This window comes from Rhinopithecus bieti, unplaced genomic scaffold, assembly GCF_001698545.2.
Source record: "Rhinopithecus bieti isolate Rb0 unplaced genomic scaffold, ASM169854v2 scaffold_3316, whole genome shotgun sequence".
In the NCBI taxonomy this organism is placed as follows: domain Eukaryota; kingdom Metazoa; phylum Chordata; class Mammalia; order Primates; family Cercopithecidae; genus Rhinopithecus; species Rhinopithecus bieti.
Window position 1 is genome coordinate 259,386 of NW_016804424.1, and position 20,606 is coordinate 279,991.

Here is a 20,606-nt window from a genome sequence, read left to right on the forward strand (position 1 = left end):
TTTCCAGTCTTAAACAATTTCACATCTTCTTTTTCCCTCAACATGCTGCTTACCGTTATTTAAGTTTGAGCTTATTTACTTGCATTTTTTATACATTTAGTTTCTCTCTACCTTCGATATTTTTACTTAACAGTGGCATGTTTGTATTGTGTGTAAGCAAATATATATATATATATATATTTTTAGAAAGCCCCTTTTCTCCCATAATAATGCAAATATAATTACTCAACTTCAAGGTACTTCAAATGGAACTTCAAAAGTACTTGAATCATGTACTAGAACTGAAATTCTGTTGGAAGTTTAAGATAAAATCAATTGTGAAATTGTTGCAAATAACCTGTGATTCTGAGTTGCCCCAATTATTTTAACTGAAATAGCTAAATAGTTGGTTAGTTCTAATCACGCTTTTTTATTTTATAACTTTAATTATATGAATCTGAAAAGTGATATAGAATAAAAAATAAGAGTAAAATGGCCTCCACTAATTTCTTTATGAAATATTGTAAATTTTGCTAAGATTTTCTTTTAATCAACACCAGAATCCCTTCAAATATAATTTTAAATGACAAGTATTAATAAAACACCTCACTTATTACACAAGTGACATTTATTTATTTCTCGGATTGTGATACTTTTAATAACTCATTATTTGAAACTATGGATATTTCCAAAATAAACAGTGTACTTAAAAAAAACAAAATATTGCTTATTTCCAGAGAATCAAATTAATAAATTGTTTGGTATTAATTAGAATGTGTAAAGAGCCCTGAAAGTACAAAAATATTTTGTAGAAAATTAGTTAAAACCACTTCACTCTTTTAATTTCAAATCTGTATTTTAAACTCAAGAACTTAGATAATTTATGTGACACAACAAAGAGTCCACTTCTCTGACTATATCACAATCATCGCCAATAACTACCAGAAAAACAGCTTACCTTTCGGTGACTTAATGTAAATGTTATTTTTTCAAGTTCATACAACGTGGGTGGGTTTGAGCTCATTGAGACTGAAATTACTGAAGATATGACTCTTTCCTCCTCTTCAGAATTATCATAATTTTGAGGTTTCAATAAGAAGTTATCAGATGATGAAAGCAAAGGACCAATATTCTTATAATACAAAAATGCAACTGCAACATTGCCTATCAATAAAATAAGTATATTTAGTGAAATTCTTATAAAACAAAGTGTATTTACACTCTTAAGATAAACATAAAAATTGAATAGAGAAACATTTTACATTAGGAAGTTATACAAATACCCAGATACTGAAATACGGACCACAATAAGCCCATGCCTGCATTGTTAAACCGTAGTAAGACATATTCTCTAACCTCTAAGATTTTGAAGGTAAGTATCCCCTTTGCACAAGCTATCTTTAGAAGAAAAATAGTCCTAGATAAATTTACACCAAAATCCTGACCAAGAACCAGAGTGTGAAGTGTATTCACTTGAATAATAAAATTTTGAGTTATTATGTCCTCGTATAAATATATGAATTTAAGAGGTATTGGGAGGAAATTACCACAGGCTGATAGAATCAAGAAAATTTAGAGTTGAAGGAGCTGTAACATGCCACTGAGTTCAAACTTATGCCCAATGAAATGGTTTCTATTTAACATTGATAACATGTAATTATGCAATGTCAGGGTAGAAAATTTATTTCCTTGAGAGGCGGCCATTATCCATGTCCCCTAAAACTCACCAAATGCAGTACAGCAGCATATAACCAAATAGTACAAAATTATAAATACAAATATTAATATCATCAAATACAAAGGACTGTAATAACAAAACTGGAAACCTCCACATCACATGAATAAATAGAATTATTTGGATATGACTGTGTGAGCTAGAAGTTGCCAAAGTGTATTGCTGTTTATGTTTTCTCTCTTAATCTTAAAAGGCACCTCAAGAGACATTGTTAAGAGCCTTGCGAAACCCAGATACATTACATAAAGGATTTTCCTCAAGTGCCATCTTACAAAACTTATATTAAAGAAAGTATGACATCATTGGGCTAGTGAAATTATGACTCCAAAAGATGACAACTATCCCAGCCTTTCCTATAAACAGACAAGGGCCTGAGGCAGGACTTGGATACCTGTTAGGTCAACATGACCAGGTCCAGTTGATGAACCACGTTCCTCAAGTGCCATCTTACAAAACTTATATTAAAGAAAGTATGACATCATTGGGCTAGTGAAATTATGACTCCAAAAGATGACAACTATCCCAGCCTTTCCTATAAACAGACAAGGGCCTGAGGCAGGACTTGGATACCTGTTAGGTCAACATGACCAGGTCCAGTTGATGAACCACGTCGTGGGACAGTGGCATCTCAGGAGTTGTAGTAGAAGATGATTCAAAATCAAATGACAAATCAAAAGTATAAGATGGATTTTAAAAATCTACTAGTTACTGCTTTCCTTTGTGAAGAAAAATATTTACTTAACATCATTTTTTGACTTTTGGTATGGGGTGCCACAGAGAATCCTCCAAAACATCTTCTCACCTCCTTTCAAATATATTGTCTCAGTATTTTTCCATTCCCAGGGTTTTGAACTTCCTCAATTCCTGTGATTTCTCACGAATTCGAGGCTTGATCTAGCTTTGAATTTTCTTATCAAACCTGTACCTTTTATTAAAAAATTAGGGCCTTATTCACTAACAAAGAGTACAAAAACTTTGAATAATTTGAACAGATTAGATCATTTCCTAATAAATCATCATCCATCCTTCCTAGTTTTTCGTCTTCACAATGCTTACTGTAGTCTTTTTGCCCTAATATCTGTCCTATATTTGTTAACATTACCATATGTTTACCAGGAACCAGACATAGCCTTCAATTCAATTGACAGAACACATATCTGAGCATTTACACAGTGCAAATAACTATGCTAAGTTCTGGAGATTTTGCTTTAGAATTAATACCGATATATGTTTGTTTAAAGATTCCCATTCAGTAGGTCTTCTTCCTTATTCTTATTTTATTTTGTTGCTTCTAATTCTTTTGAATGAAATTAATACTTTTTTATTTTGTGGTCCAAGCATAAGTTGCTTTCCAAACTATTAGAAAACTACTGAGGTGACAAGAGTTATGATTTTTCCTTATGTTAAATTCCCAAATCAATCTTACCCACATACACTATGCAGTGAACTCCTTAGAGAATCATTGCTCTCAAACTGCTTTATTGCCACTTTAACTTGAGAATAACTAAAACCACTTCTCAATAGAGCTTCATATGCTGCTCTATTTTTTCACTTAAATGTTGATTTCATAAGTAATTTGAAAATAAATATGTGAAATCTCTTAAGAAAAGTCTGTTATCTTTCTATCATAAAACGATAGATCAGAGCATTGAATCTTGTTCTGTTCATTCTCAACCCTTCGTCCTTATGTTTCTAAAATTCAGTCTATAAAAAAATATATATTTAAAAATCCAGGGGCCAGGTACCATGGCTCAGGTCTGTAATCCCGAGAAGCTAAAGTGGGAGAATCACTTGAGGCAGGAGTCCGAGACCAGCCTGGGAAAAATGGCAAAACCATGTCTCTACCAAAAACAGAATAATTAGCCGGGCATGGTGGCACGTTTCTTTGGTCCCAGCTACTTGGGAGATTCAGGTGGAAGGATCACTGGAGCCCTGGGAGGTTGAGACTGCAGTGAGCCATGATCATGTCACTGTACTTTAGCCTGAGCAACAGGGTAAGGCCCTGTCTCAAAAAAGAAAAATAAAATTCACTTGTGCTGCACAGACCTCCTTTATTTTCCTACCAATGGTACTGTTTATGTTTTAAAGAATGCATGTGTTTTATCAGCTAATTTTTTCAATAAATTAATACATGCAGACATCTTTGAGAGGGTTTGATCAATGTGTTAGATTTGTCCTTATTTTTAAGATATAACCTTGAGCAAAACACATTTTCTTACTCTCCTTTATTGAGAGCTAATATTACTGTCCCTTTCAAATGTCACTTTGTCTGTGGGATCATTAAATATAACAAAGCTACCATACAATCAGACAAAATTTCTTCAGGATATTAATTCCATAACAATTTCATCATCTATCACCATAATCAGTATTTTCAATGTCTTTTTATCCAAATTCCAAACAGTACCAAGTTGTCTTTGAAATTTCAACAGTTAACACATTCTTTGGATTTGTTCCTAAATACAAAATGTATGCTTGGGTAATTAGAATACAGTATAATAGAGTAAAAGCCAAGGGTTCAATGTCAGTATGACTTAGTTATTTTTACTTCATTTATGGGTATTTCCCACTTTTGTGCAGAACATGACAAGAAAGAAAAGAGGACACGAAAACACTTCTTTTTATGAAACAGTGTCTCTCCATGAGACAATATGTGTGTTGCAGTATATATTTTCCATTGTATTTTGCTATTTTGTTGTTGTTGTTCTCATATAGGTAAAAATAGATTACTTAGAGAAAATAGGAAATATTATTATTATTTTCTTTGCAAAATTTTATAATTCCTATTTCTCTAGGTAATATATTTTTACCTATATGAGAATAACAACACAGTTCTACTATCAGCAGAGTTTTTTTCTAAATGAATTACACTAAAATAACAGATAAATGATTAAATTGAAATAGTAGCTACTTACTTGCTAGTTAGGTACCAAGGAAAAGCTGATTTCTTTTTTCTTTTCTTTTCTTTTCTTTTTTTTTTTTTTTTGGATGGAGTCTTGCTCTGTCACCCAGGCTGGAGTGCAATGACGCGATCTCAGCTCACTACAACCTCCACCTCTGGGTTCAAGCAATTCTCTGCCTCAGCCTACTGAGTAGCTGGGATTACAGGCACCTGCCACCACACCTGGCTAACTTTCATATTTTTAGTAGAGATGGGCTTTCATCATCCTGGCCAGGCTGGTCTTGAACTCCTGACCTCACGATCCACCCACTTTGGCCTCACAAAGTGTTGGGATTACAGGTGTGAGCCACCGCGCCCAGCCTGGAAAAGCTGATTTCTTTTTAGAAGAATCAGCTTTGATCAGTTCTGTACTGTCTACTGATGGGCATGGAACAAATTTATTAACTTTGCCCATTAGTTACATCATCCATATAAGAAAGATATTCAGTTATTTAATCATTAACTTGCCTGCTAGTACCAGAATTGAATCAACATTGAATTTTGATACAATTTTTAAAAACAGTTGTTTAGTTGAAGAGTTTACTATACAAAGACTAAGAAAAATACAAATTGAAAGAGAAATCTAAGCCTAAAAAACTTACTTTATCCCCAACCTAGCAAGACAGGCCAACATGCAAATTCAGCAAATACAGAGAGCACCACTGAGATACTCCACGAGAAGATCAATCCCAAGACACATAATCATATTCTCCAAGGCCAAAATGAAGGAAAAAATGTTAAGGGCAGCTAGACAGAGAGGGCAGGTCACCTACAAAGGGAAGCTCATCAGACTAAGAATGAACCTTTCAGCAGAAACTCTACAAGTCAGAAGAGACTGGGGGCCAATATTGAACATTCTTTAAGAAAAGAATTTTCAACCCAGAATTTCATATCCAGCCAAACTAAGCTTCACAAGCAAAGGAAAAATAAAATCCTTTCCAGACAAGCAAATGCTGAGGGATTTCATCACCACCAGGCCTGCCTTGCAAAAGCTCCTGAAAGGAGCACTGAATATGGAAAGGAAGAACTGGTTCTAGACACTGTAAAAACACATCAAAATATAGAGACACTATGAAGAAACTGCATCAGCTAATGTGCAAAATAACCAGATACCATCATGATGACAGGACCAAATTCACACATAACAATGATAACCTTAAGTGTAAGTAGGCTAAATGCCCTAATTTAAAGACACAGACTGGCAAATTGGATAAAGAGTCAAGACTCATCAGTGTGCTACATTCAGGAGACCTATATCTTGTGCAAAGACACACATAGGCTCAAAGTAAAGGGATGGAGGAAAATTAGCCAAGCAAATGGAAAGGAAAAAAAAAGAAGCAGGAGTTGGCAATCCTACTCTCTGACAAAACAGACTTTAAACCAACAAATATCAAAAAAGACAATGAAAGGCATTACATAATGACAAAGGGATCAGTTCAACCAGAAGAGCTAACTACCCTAAATATATATGCACCCAATACAGGAGCCAGATTCATAAAAAAAGTGTTAGAGACCTACAAAGAGACTTAGACTCCCATCCAGTAATAGTGGGAGACTTTAATGCCCCCACTGTCCATATTAGATATATCAATGAGACAGAAAATAAACGTAACTAGAACTCAGCTCCGGATGAATTGGAACTAGTACACATTTACAGAACTCTTATCACAGATCAACAGAATATGCATTCTTCTTAGTGACACATGGTGCTTATTCTAAAATCGACTACATAATTGGAAGTAAAACACTCCTCAGCAAATGCAAAAGAATTGAAATCGTAATAGTCTCTCAGACCACAGTGCAATCAAATTAGAACTCAGGATTAAGAAACTCGCTCAAAACCGTACACTTACATGGAAGCTGAACGACCTGCTCTTGAATGAATCCGGGTAAATAAGGAAATTAAGGCAGAAAACAGGAAGTTCTTTGAAACCAATGAGAACAAAGAGACAACATACCAGAATCTATGGGACACAGATAAAGCAGTATTAAGAGGAAATTTTATAGCACTAAACGCCCACAACAGAAAGCTAGAAAAATCTCAAATCCATACCCTAGCATCACAATTAAAAGAGCTAGAGAAGCAAGAGCAAATTAATCCAAAAGCTAGCAGAAGACAAGAAATAACTAACATCAGAGCAGAATTGAAGGAGACAGAGACATGAAACCCCTCCAAAAAAATCAATGAATCCAGAAGCTGGTTTAAAAAAAAAATTAACAAAATATACCACAACCTAGGCTAATAAAGCAGAAAAGAGACAAGAATCAAATAGGCTCAATAAAAAATGATAAAGGGGATATCACCACTGACCCCACAGAAATGCAAACTACCATCAGAGAATACTATAAACACCTTTATGCAAAAAAACTCGAATATCTTGAAAAAATGGTTAAATTTCTGGGTACATACAACTTCCCAAGACTAAACCAAGAAAGAGTCAAATCCCCGGATAGACCAATAACAAGTTCTGAAACTGAAGAAGTAATTAGTAGCCTCCCAAACAAAAAAAGCCCAGAAACAGATGGATTCGCAGTCTCTGGAATTCTACCACAGGTACAAAGAAGGGCTGGTATTATTCCTTCTGAAACTATTCCAAACAACTGAGGAGGAGGGTCTCCTCCCTAACTCATTTTATGAAGCCACCCATCATACTGATTCCAAAACCTGGCAGAGACACAACAAAAAAGAAAACTTCAGGCCAATATCCCTGATGAACATCGATGCGAACATCTTTAATAAAATACTGGCAAATTGAATCCAGCAGCACATCAAAAAACTTATCCACCACAATGAAGTCGGCTTCATCCCTGGGATGCAAGGTCGCTTCAACATACACAAATCAATAAATGTAATCCATCACATAAACAGAACCCAAGACAAAAAACTACATGGCCATCTCCATAGATGCAGAAAAGGCCTTCGATAAAATTCGGCATCCCTTCATGTTAAAAATTATCAATAAACCCGATGTTGATGAAACATATCTTAAAATCATAAGAGTTATGATTTATGACAAACCCATAGCCAATATCATATTGAAGAGGCAAAAGCTGGAAGCATTCCCTTTGAAAACTGGTACAAGATAAGGATGCCCTCTCTCACCACTCCTATTCAACATAGTATTGGAAGTTCTGGCCAGGACCATCAGGCACGAGAAAGAAATAGAAGGTATTCAAATAGGAAGAGAGAAAGTCAACTTGTCTCTGTTTACAGATGACATGATTGTTTATTTAGAAAACCCCATCATCTCAGCCTCAAAATTCTTTAAGCTGATAAGCAACTTAATCTAAGTCTCACAATACAAAATCAATGTGCAAAAATCACAAGCATTCTTTTACACCAACAATAGACAAGCAGAGAGCCAAATCATGAATAAACTTCCATTCACAATTGCTACAAAGAGAACAAAATACCTAGGAATACAGCTAACAAGGGATGTGAAGGACCTCTTCAAGGGGAAGTACAAATGACTGCTCAAGGAAGTAAGAGAGGACAAAAACAAAAGGAAAAATAGTCCATGCTCATGGATAGGAAGAATCAACATTGTGAAAATGGCCATACTGCCCAAAGTAATTTATAGATCCATGCTATTCAAACTACCATTGACATTCTTCACAGAATTAGAAAAAAAAATACTTTAAATTTCATATGGAGTCAAAGAAGACCCCATATAGCCCAGACAATCCTAAGCAAAAAGAACAAAGTTGGAGGCATCACACTCCTTGACTTCGAACTATACTACAAGGCTACAGAAACCAAAACAGCATGATACTGGTACCCAAAAGAACAGAGACCTCAGAAGTAATCCTACACATCTACAACCATGTTATCTTCGATAAACTTGACAAAAACAAGCAAAGGGGAAAGGATCTCCTATTCAATAAATGGTGCTGGGGAAACTGGCTAGCCATATGCAGAAAACTGAAACAGGACCCCTTCCTTATACCACAGACAAAAATTAATTCAAGATGGATTAAAGACTTAAATGTAAAACCCAAAACCATAAAAACCCTGGAAGAAAATCTAGGTAATACCATTCAGGACATAGGCATGAACAAAACTTCATGACAAAAACATCAAAAGCAATTGCAACAAAAGTCAAAATCGAAAAATGAGATCTAATTAAACTAAAGAGCTTCTGAACAGCAAAAGAAGCTATCATCAGAGTGAACAGGCAACCTACAGAATGGGAGAAAATTTTTGCAATCTATCCATCTGATAAAGGTCTAATACCCAGCATCTACTAGGAACTTAAACAAATTTACAAGAAAAAAAATCAAATAACCCCATCAAAAAGTGGGCAAAGGATATGAACAGACACTTCTCAAAAGAAGGCATTTGTGCAGCCAACAAACATGAAAAAAAGCTTGACATCAGTGATCGTTAGAGAAATGCAAATCAAAACCACAAGGAGATACCATCTCATGCCAGTCAGAATGGCAATTATTAAAAAGTCAAGAAACAATAGATGCTGGTGAGGCAGTGGAGAAATAGGAACGCTTTAACACTGTTGGTGGGAATGTAAATTAGTTCAACCATTGTGGAAGACAGTCATGATTCCTCAGGGATCTAGAACCAGAGATACTATTTGACCCCGCAATCCCATTACTGGGTATATACCCAAAGGATTATAAATCATTCTACTATAAAGACAGTGCACACGTATGCTTATTGCAGCACTATTTACAGTAGCAAAGTTATGGAACCAACCCAAATGCCCATCAATGATAGACTGGATAATGAAAATGTGGTATATATACACCACAGAAAACTATGCAGCCATAAAAAGGAATGAGATCATGTCTTTGCAGGTACTTGGATGAGAGCTGGAAGCAACCATCCTCAGCAAATTAATACAGGAACAAAAAACTAAACAGCACATGTTCTCACTCATAAGTGGGAGTCGAAATATGAAAACACATAGACACTGTGAGGGGAACATCACACACCAGGGCCTGCTGGGGCGTGGGGAAAGAGGGAAGGGAACTTAGAGGATGGGTCAATAGTTGCAGCAAACCACCACGGCACACGTATAACTGTGTAACACACCTGCATGTTGTGCACATGTTTCCCAGAACTAAAGCAAACATTACAAAAAAAACCCCTATTTTTAAAAAATCTCTATTTTTCTTCCTCACACAATCACAAATTTTGTCTCACGATGAAGAATATGATGGATTATTGAGGAAGAAAAATTAAAGGAACTGAAAATATGGTGACTTTGCTGTATAAGGAGTAGTAAAATCAGAGCTTTGTATATTTTCATTAGAATTTCAAACATTTCAGACAGTAACAAAAGTTGGAGTTAAGACAAGGACCCAGATATTGTCAGCCAAAATCCTCCCCAGTATTTATATCAGAATGGAAATCTCAAGTAAGAATATGGATATTCTGTATACTGTACATACATCATATGTTTTTATAGGAAACCACACCTGTTCTATGTACATATGACATAATCAAATGCATGATAAGTACTTACTGCAAATTCACTGATATATTGTCTGTTAGATTTTTAAAGTCCTACCATTTGAATTATATGCAGCTTTTCTCTTTGGGAATATATTTATATAATCTCCGTCCACATTCATATGAGGATGAATATGTTTCATTTTAGACGAATCAATAAAGAAAACTTTGAGAGCTGAAACAAAAACATGAAAACAAAAAAACCTGAAATTAGTTTAATCAATATACATGATAAATATATTAGCTTAGAGATAATTTCATCCATCATTATTGTGTTTCAACTTATTTATAGCAGGTAGAGTGAACATATTCGTAACACGTTTGGACAATGTAATATATGTGTTAAAAATCTGACTCAAGTTTTAATTTTTTAATTTCACTATGGCACTCATGGTTTAACTTTTTTTTGAATTAAATAAAATATAATATGTGTATGTAACCAAGGAAGCTGTAAAATTACAATTACTAAAGCAAAGATAAGCAACTACAATGTCTTACAGAATAGTGTCTATAACTCACTAATGAGTGATTTAATTAAACGTTTGAGTGATAATTCCTTTGACCTGCTGTATTATCACCATTTTCATGCAGAAACATTATAAAAATATAGAACACCTCTATGTTAGTCATAATCCTTGAAACTCTGATTTAGAGTAAATGATGAATCCTGATGAGATTTTTGTAAATCTGCAGTTGCACAGCAGAATGCCACTCAGAAAATGCAGTAAAGATGTATGCAGTGATTATTTCAGCAAACTTACCTTGCTTCCTCATAAAAACTTTATAGGCATCCTCAATTTGACACAAGATTCTGAATATTTTAGGTATGAATTTGCATGAAGCAAGAAACATTCTAATTTGCTATGTTGATTGCTTTATGTTATCAACATGCAAAGGATTCCTAAATAGAAGTTTAAATGTGTTATATCCGGCTGGGCATGGTGGCTCATGCCTGTAATCCCAGCAGTTTAGGAGACCGAGGCAAGTGGACGGCTTGAGGTCAGGGGTTTGAGACCAGCCTGACCAACATGGTGAAACCCTATCTCTACCAAAAGAACAAAAATTAGCCAGGCATGGTAACACACACCTGTAATCCCAGCAAGTCGGGAGGCTGAGGCAGGAGAATTGCTTGAAACCAGAAGGTGGAAGTTGCAGTGAGCTGAGATTGCGCCACTGCACTCCAGTGTGGGTGACAGAGTCAGACTTTGTCTCAAACAAACAAACAAACAAACAAACAATATCCAAAAGATCGTTGGTCAAGGTAGACCCCGACAAGTCATGAGATGACGGACTCAAAATGACAAAGGAGTAATGTACTCTGACCATTTAATGGCTGTACAGTTCAGGAATCAGAAAAGGTGGACACGATAGGAAGGAGACAACACTTGTGGATTTATCCTTTTTACAAGTACTTTATTCACAGTGCTCTTGCAGTATGCATCACCATTCATTTCTACACTAATAAAACTACTTTCAATGTAATCAGTACTAGTTTCAACACCATGCCTCCTAACCCCCACCCAAGACTTTGAAAATGGCTTATTTGGAAAACATGATTACTTTGAAATGGACCCTTGTTTCTTACCTATATCCGTTGAATTGGTATCAAACTGAGTGGTCTTTTGGAAGCTCTGGGATAGCCTTAAGGTAGCTCGTTCAACAGTGTGCATGAGTTTTGTAAGATGTGTTCTCCTATGATTCACAGATAACTTGTCCCAAACTGCAAATGTATCCCTTTGAACAAAATTATTCACAGTTTTCACCAATTCCTATTGAAAAAAAGTATATCTTTTAGAAATGTTAGAATCCTACACTAATCACAGATGAAAGGAAAAATTCAAAGCTCAATTATATTAAGAGTTAAAGCTGAACATACTTACAGTAAGAGTTGAATTAGAAAGGGTGTCCTTGGCTGAGATAGTGTTGTTCTTATAACCTAGTAATGAAGATGATTCAGCTAATATTTCTATATATGTAATTATATCTGTTGGTGAAAGATCTGTTACAGAATTTCTATAGACTTCTCGTAGCAAAGCCACAGGTTCTTTTATGGGTCTAATCTGAGCAAAAAAATGAGTCCAGAAAAAGGAAACTAAATTAGTTCTACTGGAGTTTTATAAGAAAAAAACTTAGATGTTAAATTTATTCTGAGTTGGTTTTCTCGGTCTACACATAAATAATATCAAACTAATAAACCTAGACTATAACATGCATCACTGAAACCTGAATTTATTTACAAGAGATTAGCAAATAACTTAAAAGTATAGACTTTACTTTAGAAAAGAAACAGAGCATGTTTGAATTAATAATTTTTTAAAAATGAGTCTTCAAAATAACTTCCTATTCTTCAGTATAGAATTATATCATAGCCAATGAATCTACCTTAATACTTGAACTCTTTAGTACTTATAAATATTGATATCCTAAGCAATAAATGATAATACTTTAAATTAGATTTTAATCAACCAAAGAAAACTCTTTACAATGTGATTAAATGAAAATTTGCTTTAAACTGATAGTTGATTACTCATGTTGAGATTCACATTCTCAATCATATGACAATTATTTTATAAATCACCTACTTTATTTGCTCTTTGAAATGTTCTCTTTTAAGTATCAAATCTAGGTGCATTCAATTATGTCTACTTAGAATGTGGGAATGGGTCTAGAGTCAAAGTATCTCTTTACTATTTTTAATCAACTTTTTTACACAAAATGAATTTTCCAACATATGGAGTATTGAAAATGTAGCATATTAAATATGTAAAAGGCCTTTTAAATAATTTGGGGATTTTCAAATTAACCCTGTCTTTGATGCAAACATGGTGCTTAGATCTCTATATGTAAACGTTTTCAACTCTCCCTAAAGTTCAGCTACTGGTTACTCTTCTTGAAATGTGTGACATTGAAAGCATTTTAATTGAAACCAAAATGTCAAAATAAAATAAATTGTTAACTGTTGTACTTACTTTTGTTAAAGTTTTATTAATATTTGCAGCAATACAGACATTATCTAAATGGCAGTTTGCATTCACATTTTCTGTAGAAAAAAAACAGATTATACAGTAAGTTTTAAAAGTATTTTGCCTAAGCTGATCATATAAATCCCAATTATCTTGCTCACTTATTTAAATGTTAAAAGGACATTCTCTAACACTTGAACTTCCTCTGCAGTTTTAGAATGTGCAATATTTTACAGACAATGAAATAAAGGAGTTTTAAGGACCAAGGAATGTTAGTACCATAAAATGTTATCTACAATTTTGATTAAATTAAAAAAAAAAGGCTTTCATTTCTTTATTCCATAGAACATAAAGGAATGCAGGCACATTTCTTGGAAGATGTAGCTCTGTGGTACTTCACAACTGTGTATTACACATTTTATATAGTTCTTTGATCATACATAAAATTTAATAATGTAATTTACATTGACAGTAAGTGCCATCATTAGGTGTGAACTGTGATTTTCCTGTGTATGTCTGATAACCTTCTTTGCAGGAGCAGTTATACCCACCATTCACATTTCCCCATATGGCATGATCACCACAGACAACTGACTCACTGACTCACTGTACTCATCTATATCTGGAAATATTAATATTTGAAAAAAATTTTTTAGTGCTCATATACTTGCTACCTTGTTGAAAATAGTGTTACTTATGATTAGTGGTTTCATGTCAAATTTTATAAGAAAGTTAGAGAAATACCATCATTTAGACAATGGCATAACAAACTTAGCTGCATATACTTTTTAGATTTAATTCCTCCAATCAATTTTGATAGAGTATTGAAAATATTATTCATGGGCCACACTCTCAGATTGAATTGCATGATTAATCAACAAAGTCATTACAGTAATTTCCATCATTGATGATGTAACACTTAGTTCTAATTTAACAAAGACCCAATTTAAGAAATACATTTAAACTTATTTGTTTTCTAGCATCAAACTAAACTGACTTCAATAACTCAGTGTAATCTGGAGGATAGAAGAGTGACCCAATTTCTTTCCAAAACTTCATTTTTGCATGTAAGTTAACCTAAAAAACTAAGATGTAGCAGAACATGTGATTGAATTCCCTTAAAATTTTATCACAACTTATTACTTTTGTTCAGGTTATATTTTACTAGGGTTCTTAACACACAATCATCATAAATAAAATAATACATTATACAGAATTAAGTCTTACATTCTCAAAAGCCAAGTATTGAGGTTGTAACAAAGGCCCTCGGTTTTAAGCTTACATAGTTTATATTCTTAACTTAAAACTTTACTTACTACAGTGAAATATGCTTTACATTATAAATAGAGTATAAATAATCTGCTACTAGAGAAAAAGATTCTAAGGAACTGAAGAGTCTAGATCATTACCTTGAATTAATGCAAATTTTTATGTTTCTACCCCAGGTCTGACATCTTCAAGATACTTTATATTAAATTAATAAATGAACATATAATCTTAAATTTATGATTTGATTAAAACTAATAGGGTGTCATAATACTCTTTGCTGTAGAAAAAGGGTGTGTAATCAAAGTCTAATTTAAAATGTCATCTAACTAGTTATCTTAAATGTAGCCGTTCCTAATTTCTCATTCAAAAATCCAACAAAGATCTAGAAAACACATCCAAATTCGCACCACCAAAACCAAAAATGGAAAGTGAGCCTCTTGCTAGATTCTTAAATAAAGTTCCATTCACTACAAAGGTGATGGTACTAGATTTACAAGGTCAGCTAATAGCCCAGGCCTAAAAGGTTAGAACAGCTCTTGTTCTTCCGATAAGTATATGTATTCACAATCTGTACTACCCAGAAATCTGAGCTCACCACTTCTAAAGAAACACAGATGCTCTCGTACCACCCTCACCTCTCATCCTCTCATTTCTAGGTGTATTCAGGACCTATCACTCCACAAAAATGAATGAACAGAAAATGAAGTAGGGAACAAGTAGTGACAAGTGACCTCGGGATATGGAGAACCATCAAGAAAAGCATTCTAGGCTGGGCTAAAGACAGAAGCACTCAGAAGGAAGTGCAGACTAGGGTGGTCATTTGTCATGAAATCAATGAAGTGAAAAAACTATATAGGACTAAAGCAAAGATGAGTCTTTTTTGGAGCTGAACTGTTGAAGCACCAAATGTTATACTCCAACTGGGAAAACACCCCAATGAAAGTGTGAACAGACCTATGAAGTATCATAAACAAAAACAAAAATTTTTTTTAATGAGCAAGAAAACTACTATGTTCTTTGAATACCTTTGTTTTGTAGGTGAGATGCCTTCTATGGGTAACAGTAAACAAGATGGTGATTTCTCTCAATTTCAAATCCTTTAAATGTGCGACATTCTTAGAAACTTCATCCCAAACCCAATCTCTGAGAAACATAAAAATCTTCACTCCACGAACTCAATTTCCATCCTCCTTCTTGCACTTTGGACTTTAATATCCAGTGAAACTTGCTTGGCTACAATGAATGTGCCTGTCATTTTGCAGCAAGATCCACACTAATTTCTATTGCAATCTCTTGCAAGTCCAAATGGCTAAAACCTACAGTTACCTCTTTCCTGAAGGAAAAGTCTCTGGGATTGATAATTAGAAGATCTAAATTCAAATCCTGACTATAACATTAATTAGCTATGTGATGACCTTGAGTAATATCTTAAAAAGACACCTTCTAGGCCAGGTGTGGTGGTTCACGCCTGTAATCCCAGCACTTTGGGAGGCCAAGGCGGATGGATCACAAGGTCAGGAGATCGAGACAATCCTGGCTAACATGGTGAAACCTCATCTCTACTAAAAGCACAAAAAATTAGCCAGGCATGGTGGCAGGCGCCTGTAGTCCCAGCTACTTGGGAGGCTGAGGCAGGAGAATGGTGTGAACCCGGGAGGCAGGGCTTGCAGTGAGCCCAGATCACGCCACTGCACTCCAGCCTGGACAACAGAGCCAGACTCTGTCTCAAAAAGAAGACAGCTTCTAACCCAAAAGAGTTCTACCTCATGAACAAACAAGAAAATGTATGGGAAAGTGGAATAGTGCCTAGGATATCATTGCCACCTGATACTGTAACTGGAAAATCAGGACTGGTGATTCTACTCATATTGCATATTTTCCTAATAGCAGGAGCCTTGTGTAGTATGTTTTAAGATACAGATAAATAAAGAGTGTTTTCTTTTAGGTTACCATATCTTAGTAATCTCCAAATCTCTATAAAAAGAACCTCTTTCCTATCGTAATGAAAGCTAAATCTCTGTTAGGTAATTGTTTAAGTCTGGCTAGATTTGACAGACCTGATTTACTGATTGACCCATTTTTCTCACTACCAACTTACAATTTGATTTTAAATTAACAATTTGATATCACTAAATGCAAGCATATCATTAACAATCTTAACTCATTTGCAACATTTCTGTTAACAGGTGATGCTTGGTTGTGCATAGTGGCTCACACCTGTAATCCCTGCACTTTAGGAGGCTGAGACAGCAGAATCACTTGATTCCAGGAGTTTGAGACCAGGCTGGCCAACATAGCAAGACTCTGTCTCTACTAAAAAAAATTTAAAATTTAGTCAGACAAGGTGTTGTGTAGTGTAGTCCCAGCTATGTCGGAAGCTGATACAGAAAGATCACTTGAGCCCAGAAGTTCCAGGTTTCAGTGAACCATAACTGCACCAATGCACTCCAGCCTGGGTAACAGAGTGAAACCTCAGCTCAAAAATAAAGATAATAATAATGATGATAATAATGTTATGCTTTTTCCTGTGTATAATTTGCCAATCCAGCAACATTTTATCATAATCTTCTTTCAAAACATGATCATATGATGGTTATGATTCTTATGATCAATAATAGAGTTTTCTAATGTGTAACTCACAGACTGCCAAAGAAAGATAAAATGTTCAATTACAGTAAATAATTTTCAAAGACAAAATTTAATATTATTCAAAGTTAGAAAAAAAAATCTACAATTATCATAGAGTACTCCAGGCAGTAGGACATGACAAGCAGTAAATAATGCTGTAAAAGACATGATGAAATTGAAGGAATTCATGGCTTCTATTAATTTGGTTTCAGCAGATTAACTTTACTATTGGATGCCTCAGCTTTCCCATTTGTGAAATTCTGGTGTGTAACTAGGTTTCTCAGGAGCTAGACTTCCGAAGTTCCGTTTTACTGTGATTCCAATGGGAGGAAAAATATGTGCAGTGCTAAATCTCACCCAGCACCTTCTGCAGCAAAATGACCTCACATGTGGAAAAGAGTATTTGAATATGGACTAAAGGTAAAGAATTTTGCTTGAGTCATGTCTTGTCCTATATCAAAGTCTTCCATTTTTTATTCATAGAGATTTTAATGACTATAATTACCAGAAATGTCAAATTTAAGGATGAGCTAAAATTTCAAATCAGAAGCAATACACTGTAAGGTGATATACTAATGTAAAAAGGAAATAGATTTATGTTTCTCTGTTCAGATTCCCTGAGGATTATGATATTGTGCAACAAAAATTACTGCAGGACTGAAATAAAATGAAATAGCACACTGCTTCTCAAAAAAGCTTAATCCTCAAGGACAACAAAATTGATGAGAAATAACATTTTCTAGAGAATGAGTTTTCACTGAATAATCCATCAAACAAAACGGGTAGAAACAGAAGGGCTCAATATTGGGCGTTAGGCTTTAATAAGGTTAGTGTATTTACCGACTACTTAAAATAGCTAAAAAGGGAATTAGCACAAACTTAGGCCCATTCCACCTTACCGCAATAGAAATTGAGTATCAAGAGAGTCTTCAACTACAAATATACTATCCCCATAAAATGTTGCCATTCAGTCATCTTTGTGTGTTTGTGTTTTCTCTGTATCTATGATTCAGTGTTTCCTAGTGCAGAAATTCTCTACTTCAAGGAACATGAACAGAGAAATATAATCCTTTGTGAGTTGAGGATTATTAAAAGTAAACATGATCAGATAAAAAGACAGATGTATTCTACACACAAGAGACATTAGGGAATGGAGAGCAAAGTTAAAACTGTATTAAATTACAGTGATTAAGTTGTTACAAGTTAGACTTCTTCACTGACTGGAACATTTCCACTAAAGTTTGCAGGGCTACATATTAGAACTGAACTACTAAAGGTAAAAAGCACATTATATGACATTCTAAGACTATAACAATAATATAGGCTTGAGAAGAACAAACAGTGAAGTACTGTAAGTTTTCTGGGCAGAATCTCATTGATTCCTATTTCCTGAGTATGTTATTATGCTATATTGCAATAAAACTTTTCTCTAGAAACACTAAAGGTAAGTTTACCATTCAACAGTAATAGTATTATTTTCTCATATGTTTGGATATTTTATACCCTTGCAAAGTTTGATCCAGTGTATCTGGATGATTCAGATCAAAGAGATATTTAAATGGTCTACTACACATTTAAGTATTCCATGGAAAAAACAAAGGGTTTTTAGATACAAAACTGTGAGTCTAGCCTTACTTTTATCCAAAATGCATGAGTCTAGAGTAGCCCTTCACTTCATTGGCAATAAAATGAGGAAAATAAAATCTTCCTTTTTTTACATAGCAGAGTAAATGTTGTGAAGCGTGGGTACATGAGACTGGATGATTTCTTTAATACAGACATTTCACATATACATTTTTTGAACATTGTCTCATAGCTTACCATCCTAGCACTTCGAGAGACCGAGGCAGGCAGATTGCCTGAGCTCAGGAGTTTGAGACCAGCCTGGGCAACACGGTAAAACCCTGTTTCTACTAAAATACAAAAAATTAGCCAGGTGTGGCGGCATGCACCTGTAGTCCCAGCTACTCGGGAGGCCGAGGAAGGAGAACTGCTTGAACCTGGGAGGCGGAGGTTGCAGTGAGCCAAGATTCCACCACTGCACTCCAGCCTGGGTGACAGAGAGAGACTCTGTCTCAAAAAAAAAAAAAAAAAAAAAAAAAGGTCTCATTAGGACACTAATCAAAGGCTTTAGTGTGATCGAGATTAACTTGAATATCTATCTCTTTTATCTAGCTATATCATTTAGAAGCAGCACATTAGCCTTCTCTATGTTGCATGTAGTTTCCTGAATTCTATTCCCATGTCTAACCTTGGCTACATGATTACATTCTCAGGGCCTCCGCATACCTATTAATTTTGTAGATTGCCAATCATAATTAATTCTAATAGTGATTGATGAGTTGAATATTTTTTGTAAACCATGCTTAAGATGATTTAAAATTTATTTTCAAAGTTAAAGTCTTTGGCTCCAGAGAATTCACTTCTGAAAATTATTCATCTGTTGAAGTTTATAAATAATTATTTTTTCTCAGGCTGGAATCCAGTTCTCTAGGATCTGATCAATCACATGCATCACCAAATTACAACAGAAGGATATTTTAAAAAATAGTCTAGGTCCTCCCTTTAGACCCACAATAAGTGAAAAATCACTTAAAAATTACATTGAAATTATTTTCCCTAAAAGGATGTTTTCGTGACCCTACATGATTTTATAAATAATTTTCTGACTATAGTGTTCAGAAAAACTTAAGGCATATCTGAAGTGTGACTTTTATCAAAGCAGAGATAAAACCACTAGAACAATTATTTTATAAATGATGATTGTCTGAAAAATATGTAGAACCCATCACAGGGTGCACATTTCCAAAGGCATGAATATCTTTTAATGCAAATGACAATTTTCTTGAAGTATTAAATTATTCTAAAGTATAAACATTTATTCTGTTGTTTGCCACTATACTAGATCTCAAGGCTCCATGAACATTTCTCTCTCTTTTATTTTATATTTTTGCAAACTTATTCTCTCAAAAATTAAAAAAAAACGTTTTCCTGTATCCTAGGATAAATATCCCATAGACTTTAAAACACTGGAGAAATAAAGACATTAAGTAAATTTCTGAAAGTATTTAACACTTAGGGTACAATCAAGGTCTGGCAGAATTTGGTTTGAATATGTTTTATCTCTAGGGGTAATAAACAATAAGAGATATGTACAAATTCTAACTTAGATAACCAAACTTACCTATACAGATGGTTCCATCATTAGTGATAAACCTGTCTTGGTTATTGCTGGATCTGAAGCCAGGTACACACATACAATAATAACTTCCTTCTGTGTTAGTGCAATTAGCATTTTCACCACAGGACTGAGTTAAATTTCCACATTCATTATCATCTGTCGGCATATCAATTTAAAAGATTATTTTTATAGAATTGACATAAATTCCAACTATTTTCCATCAGCATTTTGGAATTTTTACTGTTAAATAGTTTAAGGTATATTATGTTTATATCTACAAGCCTTAGTACTAAAGAATCCATATTCCACACTTGTCTTATCCTTGTTTATAATATGAGATTTTCTTTGTATTTGCAAAGCAAAATAGGATCTGTTACTTTAAAACACTAGATGTAACTATTAAATCTATGTGGTAATATCTTTCAAATTTTATATGTAAT

General features: G+C 34.3%; 1 protein-coding gene across 1 annotated transcript in view; it reads right to left on the reverse strand.

Moving 5' to 3' along the window:
- ADGRL4 (adhesion G protein-coupled receptor L4) overlaps window positions 1–20,606 on the reverse strand; it is a 135,752-nt gene that overhangs the window by 55,443 nt on the left and 59,703 nt on the right. Inside the window, exons 3-8 of the mRNA XM_017868252.1 lie at window positions 20,170–20,322; window positions 13,095–13,165; window positions 12,006–12,185; window positions 11,711–11,894; window positions 10,184–10,300; window positions 938–1,143 (exon numbers count right to left, since the gene is read on the reverse strand). Coding sequence (XP_017723741.1) covers window positions 938–1,143; window positions 10,184–10,300; window positions 11,711–11,894; window positions 12,006–12,185; window positions 13,095–13,165; window positions 20,170–20,322 — 911 coding nt within the window. The remainder of the gene's footprint in view (window positions 1–937; window positions 1,144–10,183; window positions 10,301–11,710; window positions 11,895–12,005; window positions 12,186–13,094; window positions 13,166–20,169; window positions 20,323–20,606) is intronic.